Genomic DNA, 18,798 nt, shown 5'->3' on the forward strand with positions numbered 1-18,798 from the left:
GGAGCCTCCAACAAGAGAAGCACTGTCAGAAGACATTACTCCAGCCCTGAAGACGTGAGCTGGAAGCGCGGGGTCCCTGGTGTCGGCCCCTCGGCCCTCACAGGGACAGAGGTGCACCTCTGCTGCGGCTGGAGCCAGCCCCAGCCTGGGAGCCCTGGCCCCAGCCTGGGAGCCCTGGCCCCAGCCTGGGAGCCCTGTCAGGAGACGTGTTTTACTGCAGGGCACCGACCTCAGCTGACTGTACAGCAACACAAAGCCCCGACTGTTGTGGATCAGGCAGAGCCAGTCAATGGCAGGACCCGCTCCGCTCTCGCTGCCTGGCTTTGGGCTGGGTTTAAAGGCTACTCTAACTATCCACACAGGATATGAGCTGATAGCCAAAGAGGTTAAATACCAAAGGTTCAGGGTGCTCTAAGGGGCCGGAGGTTTGCTGTGGTTCCAGAGTCCTGGAGGCTATTCCTGAGCACATCAAGCACGGCGCAGGGGTCTCAGACCCAGCACAAAGACATCCCCGCACGAAGCCACATGCAGGGACAAACAACAGGGAGAGAGTCGTGTATAATCACATAAAGCGATTAACAAACTATTTGGGATGAAATAATTAGCAGAAGGCTCTGCCATGTGAATACAACCCAGCTTAGTCCTTGCTTCCCAACCCTGAAACCTCGATGAGACCACAACTGAGAGGTGAACCGTGCTGGCTGTACTGAACTGGTGTCACACAAACACCTGGAGATGAGGACTCAGAACTCCCCCTGTCCCCTTCACAGGGGTGAGAGAGGTGCCATCCCACAGAGGTGTGTTCACCACCCACGTGGGAAGTCAGACCTGGAGTACAGCTCAGCCATACTCTGTCAGCCTATTTACTGAAGCTGAAGTGGTTTCATGTGTCAGATGGTCCTTTTCCTTGCAACATCTGTTCTCCTTCCTGAGCTGTGGAAACCACAACCTCTTCCCAATTTCTCCTCGCTTCTCTCTGCCGGTTGCTGCACCTCTGAGCCTTCTGCAGGGCCTGTCACACAAAGGCAGGAAGGAACCCAGACCCCTGGCCCATCCTTGCAGAGGAACAAGGGATGGGTGAGAGGAAACAGGACACTCCTCACCTTCCTGGTTACAGCCGGGTCCAGATAGCCCTTCAGCTTCTGGATGTACGTATGAGGAGGATTCTTCACTTGAAATCTTTCCTGCAGAGGAGAGAAGAGTAAACATCAGCCATTGCAGAACACCCTCTGTACTCCCTGTGTATAAAAATGCATGCACACACATGTGTATGGAAACAGGCTGTATATATAATGCAGCTTTAGATCTCCACACCTCACATTCACAAAGGTCCCCTCTTTGCATACAGGACATGCATGCAAATCAAACACCTTTGCATATGGCTTGATACCCTGAAATTTGGTATTTACATAGGATGCAGAAAAACACCCCCTACATATTCAGGGATGGCTTTACATTTCAGCTGCACATGCAAACACACACACACATAACAACAGGGCTTCTGCAGTACTGAGGGGCAGGAGAGACGGTGGGAGAGGGGACACGTGTCCCTGGCTGCCCAAAAGCTGCCACCACAGAAGCCAAGGCACTTGTCTGATCACTTGGAACAGGCCAAGGAACACACTGCACGGGCCAGTCCTGGGAGAGTCTCATCACCTCCCAGTTTGGAGGCCAGAAGGATGAACACAAGAGCAGCACGCTGGCAGCAAACTGGGAATATCCATGATCTTCAGCTGGCTTGCCTTTGGAAGAGGCTGCCCGGGGCCCAGCCCTGCCCTTACCACAGGTTCCCACTGGTGAGAGGCACCAGGCTGGCGAGGGCAGGGTGCCCCAGGGGCACAGGCAGAGCCTCCCCTGCCACGGGCACCCAGTGTGCACCCACTGCTGGGGCTGTGGGGTGGTCAGCAGGGCACAGTGGAGCCCCACACTCGAACCACAGCCAGCTCTATTTCAGTCACAAAGCACACACGAGGCTGGCCAGCTCTCCTGGAAGTAACCATGCAGATTTGGTACCAGCCCTGCCCAGCCACCACCACAGGCTCCTTTGCTCTACAGCAGCATCCCTCTTCCTACCTCAGCCCAAGGCTTGAGCCCCAGCACACTCATCGTGCCTTGGGGTCAGCCACCAGCACTGCTTTCTGCCAGTCCTGCTGATATGGGGAGGGTGCTGGTGGTTGAGCTCATCCCAGCCACCCACAGCTGCTGCTGACATGCAAGGTTTCCTTCTGCACCTGTGTCACACAAGGGCAGAGCTGAGGGTCCACCAGCATGGCAGGAAGCAAGCCAGCAAGCTGCCCAGGCCACCACTAAGACTTCCCAGGGAAATTATGGACCAGACACCGATCCCTGTGGCCTTGGGAATGCCCAGGACCCACCACACACCTCTCCTGCTCACCAAGGATGGAGTCTTACCAACCTCAGGACATGAAGGAAGGCAGATTCTTGCAACCACAGGCTGTACCCATGTAAAACCTCCCACTGCTGATGCCTGTGTCCCTCCTTCCTGGCGTGCTCTGGCAATGTGCCCCATTTCCCTTCCCCATCTCCCCTGCTGCTAGTCCAGCACCAAGGAGTTCCCACCTGCCCCTGAGCCTGGTTTCTCCCTGAAGGCTTCCCAAGGCCACCTGATCTGTAACCCAGCATCATTCAGAATCGAATTAAAGGCTTTAAAGACAGATACAAGGTGTCTAAGGTTTGCACAGTGAGAGCTGCTTGGTTCTCCCCTGCCTTTTCACCAGTCGTGCCCTACAAAGCCGCTGTGAAACAGGAGGAGTACACCGTGTCCAAACCTGCTAAGAGCACTTCCAAAAGCTCTGACACTATTTGTAGCTTGGAGGAATTTTAAGCTCTTCTGCCCTCTCCCTGGAGGAAAGATCTCATAACCATTTCCTCCCGAAATTTCCCGTTTCATAAGGGATCTCTGGAACCTCCTGTATCAGGCCAGGACGTGGTGCTGGCTGCAGTATCTGTTTCATAACCACACTGCTGCCCAGTTACCACATCCCACTGTCTGAACACCAAAAGCTGCTCCTGGTATTTATCTGGCTGTGTGCTGTAAAAGAAAGTAACTCAGCATGGTCAGAAGGTAAAAATGAAGGGCCAAGAAGATGCTCAGAGGGCTGGAGCAGCTCCCCTATGGAGAGAGGCTGAGGGAGCTGGGCTGGGTCAGCCTGGAGAAGAGAAGGCTGTGGGGGGACCTCACTGCAGCCTCCCCGTCCCTGAAGGGAGCAGAGGAACAGGAGGGGAATCAGCTTGTTAAAGGGCAGAGACTGGCAGGACAAGGGGATGGAGTGAAGCTGGAGGAGGGAAGGGGGAGAGGAGAGACTGGGGGGAAGTTCTTTGCAGAGAGTGATGAGGGGCTGGAAGGGGCTGCCCAGAGAGGGGGTGGGTGCCCCGTCCCTGGGGGTGTTCAAGGCCAGGTTGGCTGGGGCCCTGGGCAACCTTGTGTAGCTCCAGGCCTGGAGGTTGGTGTCCCTGCCTGTGGCAGGGGGGTTGCAGCTCTGGGACCATTGGGGTCCCTTCCAACCCAGACCAGGCTGGGATTCTGTGATTCTATGAAGCAGTGTGCCCATGGCTGGCACAGAGCAGGATTTTAAAGACATTCAATGGAGTGATTTGGGTTAAAGGATTTTAAAGACATTCTCCACCACCAGCAGACACCAGCAATGCTCTTCTCTAAACTACTGACCAAGAACCACTTGTGGCAAACACCTACTAGTCCTGGAAACATTTTTACAGCCCCTGAAAGTGTTATTTCTGCTCTGGAAAGCCATGAGGGATTACCCTCTGAAACAACCCCTTTCCTGGCTGTGATTACTGTCTCCATCTATCCCACTCTGTTTTACATTAGATGCTGATACATCACAAGCTGCAAGGCCCAGGGCTTGGTGCTGAGTGGTGCTGGCAGCCTGAGGCTCCCTGATGCCTCTGGGGATGTCTGCTTGCAGGTAGCACCCTCCCAGAAAGGTGATGCTCTGCCAGAGCTCCCACAGGGTGGGTAGGCAGGGTGCTGGAAGGACCAGCAGTCTGGTGGTTAGCTGTAGGTGACTCTGCAGGTTGGCCAGCTGCAGTCCTCCCAAGGTCCTCCTCATCCTCCTTACTTCCTCACAGGGGCAGCCACACTGCTCAGCTAACACAGAGGTCCTGCTGCTCACACAGAACCCACTTACACCTAAGATACTACATATAATGAGTTAAAAATCATGGCTTTTCCCTGTCCACTCCTCCTCTCCCCTTCTGACAGTCTGCAATCACTCCCCAGCCAAATCTGTCCTCAGAATAAGCATTTATAAGGGAAGGGGCTTAACACTGTCTGAAGGAGGAGGCTGGGGATCTTTTACCTCACAGAGAGAAAGTTTAAAGTCCCTCTTTGGGTCCCCAAACTTCACTGAGCGAAAGGCATAAGGCAGTGGGTGACATCAGGACTGGGACACAGCAGCCTCCCCTCCCCATTGCCCCAGGACTGGGCTGTTCAGACACAACAAAGTTAATAAATCCCCATGAAACCTATTTTATCTCCAGGACGTGACTCACATAAGCACCAGCACTATCTACAGCCCTGAAAGGAGAAAGGAGCAGCCCAGCAATAACTCGCCCCTGCCTTTGTCAGCCACCTAGAAAGCAAACTAACTTCATTTCCCAAGGATAAAAGGCTCTTTCTTACTTGAAAAATCACTGCAGCTTGAAGAACAACAGAGGAGCAGGGAGAAGCACATGCAAAAGGGCAGCAGCACCGGACCGGGGAGCAGGGAGATGATCTGGTGCCCAGCACCTCCCTTCAGGGTAATAAATGAGGATAAATGAGGGGAAGAGCTTGGGCAGGGGAGCACAGCACTGCTGCTGTGCTGCACTCAGACCTGCAATGTCCACAATTAGGGCTTTCTTTTCCTGATGGATACCAAAAAAAGGGGGTTGAGGGGGTACTTTACTCCAGCAGCCAAGAGGAACTGCTGGATTTCTCCATTTCCTTTTCCATGCAGCCCTACAAAGAGCTCAACACATCTCCTGTTCACCCAAATCTGGAAAACATATTAATTCAGTAACCAGGAAACTGTGGTTTTTCCAGAGATCTTTTACAGAATCACAGGGTTGGAAAAGACCTTTGAGATCATCAAGTCCACTCATACCCATCCTCTACTGCACCATATCCCTAAGCAATTCTGCTTCCTTAAATATTTGGGGTGTTTCTGCACGAGTGACAAACATTGTTGCTGTAACTACCTCTACTAACTTGTTTCATTCATTAGCTCATCACCCAGTGCATCCCAGTGGGTACCCAGGGGCAGGGAGTCACAGCCTGGGGCACCCAAACATGGTGAATGCTGGTGCAAGGTGGTGGACAGGCAGGGCTGTGGACCAGAATCTCCTCCCTCCTGGTGCACAAGCACATTGTAAACTCAGAGCACATTTCCACCCCATCCCACACAGACCTGGAGGGCAGCTCTGCCCCCATCCCCAGTGAGCTGCATCCCCGGGGCCAGACAGTTGGATTGGTGAAGCTGTGGGAGCCTCTACCTGTCCAAACACTCTTGAGTTCAGTCAAACACTGGATTTTCCAGCCTGTATTCCACCCACAACAGGGGAGGTGCAGTGGTAGGCAAAGCCTTTCACTCAACAGCTCTCAGAACAGAGCTGCACACGTGCACAGGGACAGAAAATGCTCAGTCCAAAAACCCCAGATCTCTGCTGCCAAAGGGGTAATGGGACCAAACCCCAGATCTCTGCTGCCAAAGGGGTAATGGCACCAGGTGGTGACACGCAGCACAAGGAGCTGCTGTTCAGTCCCTGTCTCTTCATCACATCTCTGAGGAGAGTTTTGGGGCTCACAGATCTCTGTGCCAAACAACAGACAGCACAGCATCCCCGTGAAGCCCTGAGCCTCAGCTCTCTCCCTTCCCTGGGGCTCTCTTGAAGGCCACCCCATCCCACACCACCACCCCAGCCCACACCACCACCCCAGCCCACATCACCACCCCAGCCCACACCACCACCCCAGCCCACACCACCACCCCAGCCCACACCACCACCCCAGCCCACACCACCACCCCATCCCACACCACCACCCCATCCCACACCACCACCCCATCCCACACCACCACCCCATCCCACACCTCCACCCCATCCCACACCACCACCCCATCCCACACCTCCACCCCATCCCACACCTCCACCCCATCCCACACCACCACCCCATCCCACACCACCACCTCAGCCCACACCACCACCTCAGCCCACACCACCACCCCATCCCACACCACCACCTCAGCCCACACCACCACCTCAGCCCACACCACCACCCCATCCCACACCACCACCTCAGCCCACATCACCACCTCAGCCCACACCTCCACCCCATCCCACACCACCACCCCATCCCACACCACCACCCCATCCCACACCACCAGGTTTCCGTGCTGGAGCTCCACATGCCAGGATGCTCGGGCAGGCAGTGAGCCCAGGGAGTCCCCTGCTCCCAGGAGAAGCCCATCCTGCTCCTCAGCACAGCCTGGCTTTCACCCCTGGAGCTGGAGGATTCTAGGAATAGCCCAGCGAGGGTATTTTGGGTGGAAATGGCAGGATTTTCACCTCAGGTCTGCGCCACACCCCCGGCTTCTCCAAAGGAGATGCCCCGGCGATGCCCCTGCCGCAATTTGCCATTAGAGGGCAACGAAGAACTTTGTGAGATGTGCCCAAGCCCTTCCCTCAGCATCCCTGTCCCCTCTGGAGCACACAGGGGAAGGGTGGCTGGCTCTGCCAGGGGATGGCATCCTCTTCCCCACCTGCCCCTCTCCAGGATGGGCAACAGCAGAACTGGCTTTGCTCATCCTCTCCTCCCTGCAGCTGGAGAGGCAGGGAACAAGCTGTCTGGACACTGTGACACCTGGGTGACTTGTGAGGTTTCCAGAGAAAGGACCAGAAAACACCACAGGGGATGAGCCCCCCCAGAGCCAGCCCAGCACCCCCTGCAAGGGCTCAGTGGGATGAGCACAGTCCTGCTCACAGCAGGCTTCTCACTTCCTCCTGGGTGGTGGCATTAGGCTGGGAGCTTCCCACTCTGTTCACCTCCCTCCTGCAGGAGTGGAATCCCTTTGGGGGCCAAACTCTCTCCCCCAACATTCTCAACGCGTTTCCCAGACAAATGGCTTTACAGGCTATTTAGGAAATAGAATTTCCAAGCAACCTCTGGGCCCTTTTTCCTTTCAGACCTGAGTTGAAAACCAGCACAGGAGGGTCAGAAGAGTTAATTTCCTCATGCTGGTCCATCAGGTTACATCCTCAGTCCTTCACTAAGCAAAAACCAGGCAAAGAAGGGCGCTGACGAGCGATAAAAGCAGCCAGAATGTGCATCCCAGACTGAAAACCATACATTCCACACAAAATCTATTCCTGGAGGTACTTCTAACCACACACCATAATTATGTGGACAGATATAAATATTTCACACCCCATCTGCTGTATCCTGGTGCTTCTTCAGACACCTGCTTCATGCTGCTGTAAGTCAGAGTGGCTGGCAAGCACCCTCCTGGGCTGCCAGGGCAGTGGGGGACATGCCACACATCACAGATACACAGCCCTGCATGTCCCCCCCCAAAAGGCTGGGCCCTGGGAGGGTGGCACACTGTCACCCCCATCCCCTCTGGGATCCTCACAGTGCTGGTTGCAAGAGTTCTAGGCTGCTTCTCTGCCTGCCCTCTCCAAGCAATGGGAAGCAGACTCATCCCAAGCTGGGGGTGGACTCTGCGTTGTGCAAGGAGCTATTAAGATACTTGATTACTCCAGATTGCAAATTTCCTTCCCTGCTTTTCCATCTGCTCATCCCTGCTATCTTGCTTGGAGAGTTTGGGAGTGAATCAGCAGCAGCTGCATGTTGCAAAGGGCGGATCTGCTCTGGGGTGGGAGTTTGCACATGGAGGGAAACTATACTGGGCAGTGGGGAGGCTGCAGCTCGAGTGCTGGGTCCAGTTCTGGGCTCCTCAGCATCAGAAGGACAGGGAGGTCCTGGAGCGAGTGCAGAGAAGGGCAACCAGGCTGGGGAAGGGGCTGGAGGGCAAATCCTCTGAGGAGCAGCTGAGGGAGCTGGGGGTGTGGAGCCTGGAAAAGAGGAGGCTGAGGGGAGCCCTTCTCCCCACCTCCCCTGCCCTGCCAGGAGGATGCAGAGAGGTGGGCGATGGTCTCTGCAGCCAGGGGACAGGAGATGGGACAAGGGGCAATGGGCTCAAGCTGCCCCAGGGCAGGGTCAGCTCAGCTGGGAGGGCAAAGTTCTTCCCTGGCAGAGTTGTGGGGCTGTGGCACAGGCTGCCCAGGGAGGGGCTGAGTCCCCAGCCCTGGGGGTGTTTAACAGAGGGGAGATGAGGTGCTCAGGGATCTGGGTCAGCACAGGACAGGGACGGTTGGACTCCATGGGCTTAAGGGTCTCTCCCAACCTTGTGATTCTGAGGCTGTGACCTCAGTGCTTCTGTCTGCCCTGCTGCCAGCTCGGAGCCTCTGGAGCACAGAGACCCCAGCAGGGAGCTCACCCTTCCATGTGCACACGCTCCCAGCAAACATCCAGGAACCACATCACTTACAGCACATTAAGCAATTAGTTCAGTGTCTCACTAAAGTGAAACTTTAAATAGCTCAATACTTTTAGTTTTCCACACAGAAAATTCATGGAAAAAAGGCTGGCAATCCTTGGTTCAGCTTTAGTTTGGGGCACTGGGTATATCAGCAACCCTACCAGTGTGAAGAGCTCCACAGGAAATGTGGCACAAATCTATTTATTGCAATGCTCCTGACCTCACAGCGTGGCTGGACCATCTGCCAAACTCATTCTCCTACCCCTGTGTTTACATTTCAAGGAAACATGCTCCTGTCTCAGCCCTGGATCAATTCCTTTCATTACTTCTGAAGTGAGGGCAGAACCTGAGTTTGCTGTTGGCTCACAAATGCACATCCCACCTCTCACATGCTTCATGGTCTCTAAATAACAGAGTTTCCCTTCATTTGTCACGGCAGAGCCAACCTGTTAATTGTTGTACACTGCTGCCAAGTCTGTGGGCTGCAGCAGAGCTCGGACACAAAAGATGCCTCAGCATATGGTGCTGCTTAATCTGAGGGTGTTGTTCAGCCTCTGGAGGGGACACCAGGAGTTCAGGCTGCATCATCCCTTCGCCTCTCCCTGGAGGTGACAGCTTCCACTGCCAGGATACAGGCTTGTGATGTGGAGAGCTAAACACTCCCTGGATTGAGATCACTTGTGCCTACTGCACATCCACACAGAGCAAACTCAAAGCACTCGCAGAGAGGCGACTGGAGGCTGGGCTCTTGGAGTCTGTGCTGGGCAAAATCAGTGGGGTTTTTGCCACCCAGGGAATTGGGGCACTGGGGTGATGGGAATTCCCTTTATCACTGCTCTGTGGTGACAAAGGGAATTCTTCCTGCAAGGCTTCTAGGAGTCATTACCAACAACACAGCACGAAGCCAAAGAAATGAGTGTCTGAAACTAGTCAAACAGTGGCCCTCTGTAAGGTCCCTGTTTGAGCCCAGGGACACTGCTGGTGCAGGGCAGGCAGGGCTCCCAATGCAACGTCTGCCCCAGACCCCCCCTACCTGGTCACAGATGAGCTCCCACTTCTTCTCGTTGTCGTACTGGCGCAGCAGCCGGGCTTTGTCAGGCGGCAAGTTCATCGCATTCTGCGGGGAAACAGAGAGCCAGCGTGAGGGAACACAGAGGACTCGGGCTCAGGCAGAGTCAGGCCCCAGCAGACCAGGGCAACGTGGCTGTGGTCACTTTATTTGCTCTGTGGGAATTCCCCTTGACAGGGTCATTCAGACACTTTTCCTCTAAACACTGTTTTTGACCCCAAAACCACCGAAGGGCTGGGCTCGGTGCTGGGCCCAGGAGGTGAGCAACTGGAGCTCAGGACCAGCCACCCCCATCCCGAGGAGTGGACGGGGCTCCCCGTGCTGCCCTGGCACAGCTGCCACCTTCCACCCCAGATGGGTCCCCACAGGGCACCCCATCCAGCTCCTCTTCTTTCAACAGCTCTTGTGGTTTATAAACATCTCCACACGCAGCCTTCGCTGGGTCACAGGGGCCCCGAGGCAGGGTCGCTGCTGCCTGGTGTGTCACTCCCATGTGAAGCTAATGATCCTGAAGCGGGTGACAACCACCGTCCCCAGTCAGAGGGCCGGGTGAGGCAGCACACAGATGATGCCCATCGCTTGCTGGCTCCTTGGAGGGCAACACAGACACAGGCAGCACAGGCCGGGCCCTCGCGCCAGGGCAGCTGTCCTCAGAGCTCAGTCGGCCCAGAGTTTGGCAAAGCCAAGCCCAGATTCTCCCCATCAGGTGAAGGGAGAACCCAGGAAGGACCTCATGGCCTCAGCTCCCACTCCCAGCCCTGTTACCCTCGATCAACCCTTGGGGACCACGCGCCAGGGCTGGGAGCGGAGCATGGCCGGGCCCTGCGGCACTGGGACCTCCCGCCTTAACCCGCGTTCCCCCTCACCCAGGCTGGGAGGCACGGGAGGAGCCCCAGGGCTGTTCAGCAATCCTGTGTCACTGCGGGACCAGCACCCTCTGCTCCAGAAGCACACACCGTCCCCACCCCATGGAAGCAGATTCACACAGTTACCAGAAGCGGGCTGGCTGGGGGTCCTCAGCAGCACCCCCAGAGCCACAGCCCGGGGCCCAGGCCTCCTCCATTTCCCTGCAGAAACCCGGTCCCAGGGAAGCAAAGAGGAGGGATGCAGACAACCCACGGCGCCACAAGCACCAACAAGAGCACATGTCACCATCAGCCCAGCCTGGGGAGAGCCCAGCCTGCTCACCCTGAGCAGCCCACACCACAAATTCAAAGCCTCGAGGGCAAGCCCCGTGCCTCTGACCACGCAGATGAGCAGCCCAACAACCAGCCAAGGTGTGGGGCATGAGGAGCTCTGAAGGAGAGCCAAGAAGTCCACCAGCAGGAGCTGGCTGCCCACAGCAGAGCCTGGTACCGCTCCTGGCTGGCCAAGGGGTACATCCCCATCAAAGGCGAGGCTTTCCCTGACTGTATCCCAGCATTTGGGTGCAAGGCAGGACCACCTCCCCCTACAGCTCCCCAGGGCTTCCACGCCTTGGCTGCCTTGCTAAGGCACAGGCCAGGCTGAGGGTCAGCCCAGCCCAGCCCAGGCCTGGGGGGATGCAGGCACAGGGCCAGGGCTGCTCCTATCCCAGGTCCCTCTTGGCCACAGCTTCAGATTTCTGTCTCCCTGGGTTTACTGGTGCAGCCCCAGCTGGAAACCAGGAGGGCTCTGGTGTGATCCAGGAGCAGATGAGGCATTCCTGCCCGCAGGCAGCAATAGCTGGGAGGAGGCAGGGCAAAGAACAGAGGCTGCTGCAGCCATCTGCCTTCCCTGTGCCCGGAGGGAGCAGCCCCATGTGAGCTGAGGTGCAGGGGTCCCCTTGCCCAAGGGCATCCCCAGCACACTGGTGTGATGCAGCCACCATCTCCCCTCCTGCCACCGTGCTGTGCCAACCCCCCCTCATGAAAGCAAGGGACACAGGCAGGAACAGCAATGCCTGCCCCAAACACCATCCTTCCACATCTTCAGAGTGCTGGCAAATGCCTCTCCTTACTGGGAACACTGGGGACCCAAAGGGACCTTTCTGGTGCACCTGTAGCTCCTGGTAGACACTGGACTGCTGCAGATGTATTATTCTCTTCCCACAAGACCTCATCTCCCCCATCACCCGCTCCTGGGGATCCCCTCCGCCGCCTTGCTGCCCTGGTGGCTGCTTGGTTTCCATCAGATAACAAATACTCTTCCCTTTGCTCATCTGTGCTGTCATGTTGACTGTATTTATAGGCTGAGATCCTATCTGCACTTGACTCTCCTCTCAGCCTCTCACCATGTACCTTATCAGTTCTACTTAGCATTTTAATGCACTTCTTGGTATTTTTCCTGGGGCTTCTTCCCCCACCATCCCTCACCTCTGAGGATACAAACACACTCTGGTCTCTACACTAAATCTCAGGTGTAGAAGCTGCTGCACTGTTTACCTGTGGTACACCCTCTGTCAAACCCATCTCCTTGCAGCTACCCACCTACCCCAGCAGGTACAGAAACCTGCCTGGAGGGCTCGGCACAGCGCAGCCCTGGTGAGAGCTCAGCGCTGATGGAAGCCTGCAACAGGGAAAACAGGACCCAGGCAGCGGGTCCCAGTGACCTCACTGGGACAGGAATCCAATCTGATCTCACTCTGCCCTGTCAACTCCTTCCTCTGCCCCACATCATCACGCACAACCACTCCCTGGGTTTCAGCAGGTACCCCCGCTGCTGGGTGACGCTGCTTGTGACCACACGTGGGCAGGTTCAGATCCCTCCTGCAGGCAGCAGGTGGTTTGTATCCCCTCCCTTCTCAATCAGAGAAACCTGCCTGTGTGCAGGTCCCTCCCCATGCTATGGACAGCACCCTCTGCCCAGGCAAAGCCCAGCCAGTCACCCCAGCAGCCCCTCTAGCCCTCTCCTTCATCTCTCCTGGGGGGAACTGGGAAGAAAACTACTACTTCTGCCATCAGCATCCCTCTGGCTTCATCACAGGAGGGAATGCACTGGGACCAGGAGGGAACGCACTGGGACCAGGGCTTGTCACACTGGCAGGGGCAGTTTGACATTAACTCTCATGTGTTAGACATAAATCAGAGCAACTTTCTTAGCAATTACACTCAGTTACTGGAAACTGTGGCAGGATGTTCTCACACATACCCTGAGGCTCTCTGCTTGTCCTGAGGGTTTACTCCCCTCTCCCCACCTGCTGAAGGGGGTGTCCTGGTGCCCTGGAGCTCCCCATCCTTCAGCTCAGCTCTCTCACAGACTCCAAGCCAGCGCACCAGCACGCTTGGCCCCCTCAACATACACCTCCACCAAGGCTGTACCAACTAACCCTTGTTCCCACGTACCAAAAGACAAGGGTGTAGCTCACACCTCCCCTCCAGCCTCCGCTACTGCTGTTCTTCAGCTGGTCTTACCACTAACAACCGTTCCCTGCTGGAAAACTAGTTTCCAACCCGTTATATTTTTATTTCAGTGGGAAGCAATATATTTTCTTTATGTTTATGCATGGCACCACACCAACTGGCTTCCTGAAAGCCAGGCGTGCTGTATCTAATTGCACAACCTTCAGCTGCTGCACCAGGAGCTGTGGCAAAGGCGGCTACTGAATTGGCTGCCCCGAGCTTCCCGGTTGCGATAGCTTTGAGTCAGTCAGAGCTCACCAGATGCACTAATTGTCTGGATTTCTCATTCTCTGTGAAATGACTCACCAACTGGCCACTTCCAGCCCTTACAACTGTGGGTTTGACACACACCAGCATTTTTCACAGGTCTGTGGCTCGTGGGTTTTCTTGTCATCTTCACCCCAGTTCCAGGTGATGCTTTGAAGGTGTTTGATAGCACAGCTATTCCACTGCTGATCCAACCTAAACCCCAGAAGGGATGGCTCCCTCCTCTCCTGCTCCTAGCCAGGTCATCCCTCACCTTTATGTGGAATCCTCATCTTCCATCAGGGTCCCATCCTGGGTCACAAAAGACTATTTCTTTGAGTGGTGAAGCAGCCCCCTGCCTCGTACCCCCACTGCCTTGCACCCCGCTGCTCTGTGCCCCATCCCTGTCCCCATCCCCATCCCTGGCTGGTCACACATACACACCTCCACAACTCATACTGAACATGGTCCAGATTAAACACAACCCTTTCTGGCCAAGCTGGTTTTAATCCCAGCCAGTGCCATGAGGCTGATGGGATGGCACGAGTGGAGCACCCATAGCTGCCATGAGACACGCTCCCTGTGCCTGGGGTTCTGCCTCCACACGCTGTCACTACCCCAGGTAAGATGCTGATGCCCACTGGTCCTGGCTGAGCACCCAGTGAGCTCTGCAGCCCCGCTCTGCTCCCTCCTGCCACAGATCCACTCCCTCAGGATATCAGTCCCACCTCCCTCACTGCACTGCGAGTTTCCACTACATCACACCGCTTCCAGGACTGGAGAGAGGTGAAAACACAAGCCTGAGGACATCCTTCTGCCTTGAAGTCCATGAGGCAACACCAAATCAGTGCCCACCACTGCTCTGCAGCCTCCAAGTGAGGTTTCCACCTCCTCAGAAACACCTCCCAACACAAGCCCGGAGCACCACACTCAGCATTAACCACCGCTAGATCCTACACGGCATCGTGCTGTCTGCAAGGGCCCGTTTCCAATCGTAATTTGGCTCCAGAAACACATAACTTCTCTTTTTTCCCCCCAAATTCCAAAGTTATTCATGTCTGCTGCTACGTGCCAAACCCTATAGGTAAGGTTTCCATTCCCCTCGCTCCGGGCTGGCATTAGAGAGCTAGAACTGAGCTTAATCGCAGTAGCAGATGGAAAACTGGGGGGGGGAAATACTAGCAGCCCTACAAAAAATTAAATTGCTTAACAGTTAAAAATAAACCCAGCAGCACATCAAGGAAACATATGTATTTTTAACCTATGGAACAAAGTCCAGCTCCGAGCAAGCTGGCAGCCCCAGCAGTGTCTCAAGCACTGGGGCTGGGAGACTGGGTTATGGCGCCGTGTAGCAGGACACGTGGAGTCAGCCTCATCCCCAGGAGATGCCTCATCCCCAGGAGATGCAGAGAGGGGGTGGGTGCCCCGTGTCTGAGGGTGCTCAAGGCCAGGTTGGCTGGGGCCCTGGGCAACCTTGTGTAGCTCCAGGCCTGGAGGTTGGTGTCCCTGCCTGTGGCAGGGGGTTGGAGCTCTGTGACCCCTGAGGTCCCTCCCAACCCAGCCCAGTCTGGGATTCTATGATTCTATGACCTCAGTGTGCCAGTGAGAGCAGCAGTCTGGCACATGCAGGGAAATGCTGCTTCCCAAACCAGCAGCATTATCTTCTGGCTGTGAGCAGCCAGAGGAGAGCAGGATGCTGGCACAGGTATGTCAGCTTGGCACTCGCTTCACGTGCCACCCCCAAAATAGAGAAGAGCTACTCAAGCACAGCTTTGTCCCCAAGAGCCCAACTCCTCACACCTCAGGGTAAAAGCTGTGGGGTGTGCTCAGGGCCCTGTGCAGAATACACCAGTTTGTGCTATCTACTACGATGGGCTGCCTTACCTGTTGGCACCTTCTGTCCTCCAGAAGTCTCCATAGAAAAGCAGTTTCAAGATAGGTTTTGAGGCCACAGAGCATCCAAATGTACCACAGATGCAGCATAGCCTTTGTTTAGATTATTTTGGCATTAAAATATCTTTTTGTAGGCTGAGAAGGCTCTGGGCAGACCTCTGAGCCCCTTCCAGTCCCTGAAGGGACCTACAGGAAAGCCAGGAAGGGCTGTAAGGGCAGGGAGCGGTGGAATGAGGGTTTAAACTAGAGCAGGGAGGTTTAGATGAGACATGAGAAGTTCTTCCCTCTGAGGGTGGTGAGACACTGGCACAGGGTGTTCAGAGAGGTGGTGGAGGCCCCATCTCTGGAGACATCCAAGGTCAGGGTGAATGAAGCTCTGAGTGCCCTGCTCTAGTGAAGATGTCCCTGCTCACTGCAGGGTGGGACTGGATGGGCTCTGAAGGTCCCTTCCCACCAAACACAGCCTGGGTTTCTGTGAACTGCAAGACCTGGGCACCACCATGACCACGCTCAGCTTCACTCTTGGCCTTGTGCCTGTCCCTCAGGGATCTGCAAACCACCCCCTGCCCAGGGCAGGGGGGCACTGGCTCAACCCACAGCATCGCTGGTGGCCACACACAGTGGTTCCCAGGCAGGACGCTCTCAGGGCATCACATATCACCAGCATCATCACACAGAGACCTCCTGACCAGTACCCAGGGAACTGGCACTAGCCCACTGAGCCTGTTCACATCACAGAGCTATCAAGACGTGGGGCAGCATTCGTGGTGTCCCCAAGGAAAGGACCAGCACAGGGACTACAGGCCTGCTCCACAGACCCAGCATCAGCACCACGTGTGAGCAGCCAGTGCTGGGACAACCAAGATGTATTTCTCCTAACTTGTTCCTGGGTTTAATGACAATTAAAAGCCTCCATGCTTTGGAAAACAAGCGTGGCAGCCACTTGACTGACTCAAAAGCATAAGCATTGCTAATTAATAGCACTAGGCTATGGCTCTTTCCTATTAATCTCGTCATCTTTAAGACTAAATCCCTTTTACTCATGAATCAGGACATTAATGTGCCAGCAACAAAGGTGGCAGAGTCCTCCTGGTCTATTTGTTCCTGTGAACAGCCCTGTAAGACAACTGGAGCACGTGTACACCTCAAATATGAGCTGCTTCCACCGAGCTACTCCCATCAGCTGGATGGTGATGGGAAAAGGCAGCCCCACAGCATCACTCCAGGCCTTGGTAAGGCAGTAAAGCTCAGCTGGGCAAGGCAAGGTGGGAGAGCCAACACTGCAAACTTCAGAGCTGGAGGAAGGCAGAATTTAGACCCTGTTTCAGCAAAGAGCAGACCTTCCCACTTCCACTATGACACAGCAAACATTCCATGAAACAAAGGTATCCCAGGAAAACCTAATGTGCCACGTCTCCAGCGTGGCAGGTTAATGCCCTTTCCTCTCTGAGATGTGCCAGAGTACCTTAGATGCTCTAAACCCAATTCCCAGCTACCTTTCTCCTCCTGTGCTTCCTGAGATTGGGACTGTCCTAGATCATTCACTGCCAGCAAGACAGAAAGACCAACCTGGGTAGTTTTTGGCTTCACAACAGCATCAATAAAGAAGATCAGGGCTTTAATCCATTTAAAACAATATTCCTGGCCCTAGTATATCAGGTTGGGATTCACACAGGCATACGAAAGCTCTGCTCCTTGCTCTGGAAATCACAACCTTCAGGGCCCCCTGATGCTCACCTGGAATTTCCTACTCCGAGCTCCCTCCCAGCTCACCAGGTGACTCCTCAGTTCCTCACAGCGTTCCGCAACAGCCACGTTTCGGCTCCAGCTCTCCGGGCTTTATCTCCACTGTCTCCACCACAGGGAGCTGCTAGCCTCACTTTTTCAGCACGACAGAGTCAGGGCTGGTTTAAGGCTCAGCCTGAACTCTTTTAAGCTTTTATTAACATCTAGTGAGTTCTTACAAAGCAAATCCAAAATCAGTTCGTAAGTCAAATCCGTACCTCCCATCTCTGCAGAACAGAGACAGAGCAGCCCCCTTCCCTGGCCAGAGAAGGCCTGAGAACAAAACAGGATCCAGGTTTAGTTCTTGGCACTGTGAGGTGCCTACATCTTCCCAGAAAGCAGGATCCAAAGCAACCAAATCCCAAAGATAATAACAAGAGAATGGGAAGCAACCTAACACGCAGCTCAGCTCTGTTTGTGCACATCCGTAACGATGCTGACCTCATCACAGAATGGCCTGGGTTGGGAGGGACCCCAAGGGTCACAGAGCTCCAACCCCTGCCACAGGCAGGGACACCAACCTCCAGGCCTGGAGCTACAACCTACCAGGTTGTAGATCCTGTAGTACCCCCAAAGAACTTGAACCCAGCCCCAACCTCTCATCCCTTGCATCGCTGGAGAAGGGCAGCGAGCAGCACTGTGCACCACACTGCCCAGGAGGACAGACTCTCATCCCACCCCTCGCTCTGCCCCCAGCTCTGCCCCTTTCTGCCCAGGAGAGAAAGAAAAAGGTCAGTGCTAACTCCTCCAGCTGCCGACTACACCAGCCCTGGGTATTTCAGTGCAGCATTAAAACTTAATGCCAGGCCCTGGCCCGTAAAACAGCCCTTCATATCCTTCTTCACCATTTTCTGGGCTACTTAACTGCCTGGTCCTGCTACAGTGTGTTTATTTAGGAAAGCCAGAGGCAGGTGAAGCAATCTCAGAGTTCACTGACTTTATGAGGATCCCAAGCCAGGTTAAAATTAAATGTCCTTATTGTTCTAACCCTTCTTTTTTCCTTTCTTTCTTCTCTCTTTTTTTTTTAAATCAGAGCCAGTCTTTGATCTAAAAATACTGATGCTCTCACCACACGAGTCCTTCCTCCTTCCAAACACAGCCTGGTGCTGTGCGGAGCAGGATGGGACTCGCCAGCACGGCGTGCGGTGCCAGGGCTGCAGCATCCCTGCCCAGAGGACACGGCGGTGGGGGGTCACCACAGCCCGGGGCTGTGGTGGGGATGCTCTCATGGAGCTCATCCTCAGCAAGACAACTGGAAAAGAACAAGGCAAACCCTTCTCCATGATCCCCCAGGTGTACCTCAGCGGGCCAGCCAGCAAGGTCTAATTCACACAGTGAAGCTGCTGTGAGTACCTGCGGCTCTCCAGCAGACAGGGAAGGACTAAACCACCCAGGAACCCGGCAGCCAGGAAGGGTAAATGCTGCTTGGGAGGGCAGGCAGGTCCTGGGTGTGCTCAGCCACACAGCCCCCAGGAGTTCTGCTGGCAGCACATCAGCCCCCAGTCCTGAGGGAGCACGGCCCGGAGAGGCTCCCAGCGAGGGAGCAGGGTGCTGGGTGACGTCCACGTGCCAGGGGACACCCAGATGCCAAGAGGATTCTTTCACCACTGATGTTTTACCAACACTGTGGTTCCCTGTGACATCCCTGAGCCCCTCCACGTCCAGCCACGCTCATCAGCCCTCTCTGAGCTCCCACGTGCTCCCGCTGCTCGCTCTGCTCTCTGCTTTGTTTCAGCAGCATTATCCTTTGCAGATTTAGAATAAATTAGCATTTCTCTTCAAAGCTCCTCCCAGGGGTTAATCCCCACACACAGAAACACCAGCATGGACTTTGCAGCCATGAAGAGCACCCACATGGAGACCTTTAACACACACACACCTGCAGGTG

General features: G+C 55.1%; 1 protein-coding gene across 1 annotated transcript in view; it reads right to left on the reverse strand.

Moving 5' to 3' along the window:
- Positions 1 to 18,798, reverse strand: part of FMNL2 (formin like 2) — a gene marked incomplete at both ends in the record, with an annotated part of 141,371 nt that overhangs the window by 51,031 nt on the left and 71,542 nt on the right. The window contains 2 exons of the mRNA XM_084265733.1: positions 1,104 to 1,184; positions 9,592 to 9,675. Of these exons, the coding sequence (XP_084121859.1) occupies positions 1,104 to 1,184; positions 9,592 to 9,675 (165 nt within the window). The remainder of the gene's footprint in view (positions 1 to 1,103; positions 1,185 to 9,591; positions 9,676 to 18,798) is intronic.

The sequence above is a fragment of the Gallinula chloropus genome (genome assembly GCF_964237585.1).
Source record: "Gallinula chloropus genome assembly, chromosome: 5".
Classification (NCBI taxonomy): domain Eukaryota; kingdom Metazoa; phylum Chordata; class Aves; order Gruiformes; family Rallidae; genus Gallinula; species Gallinula chloropus.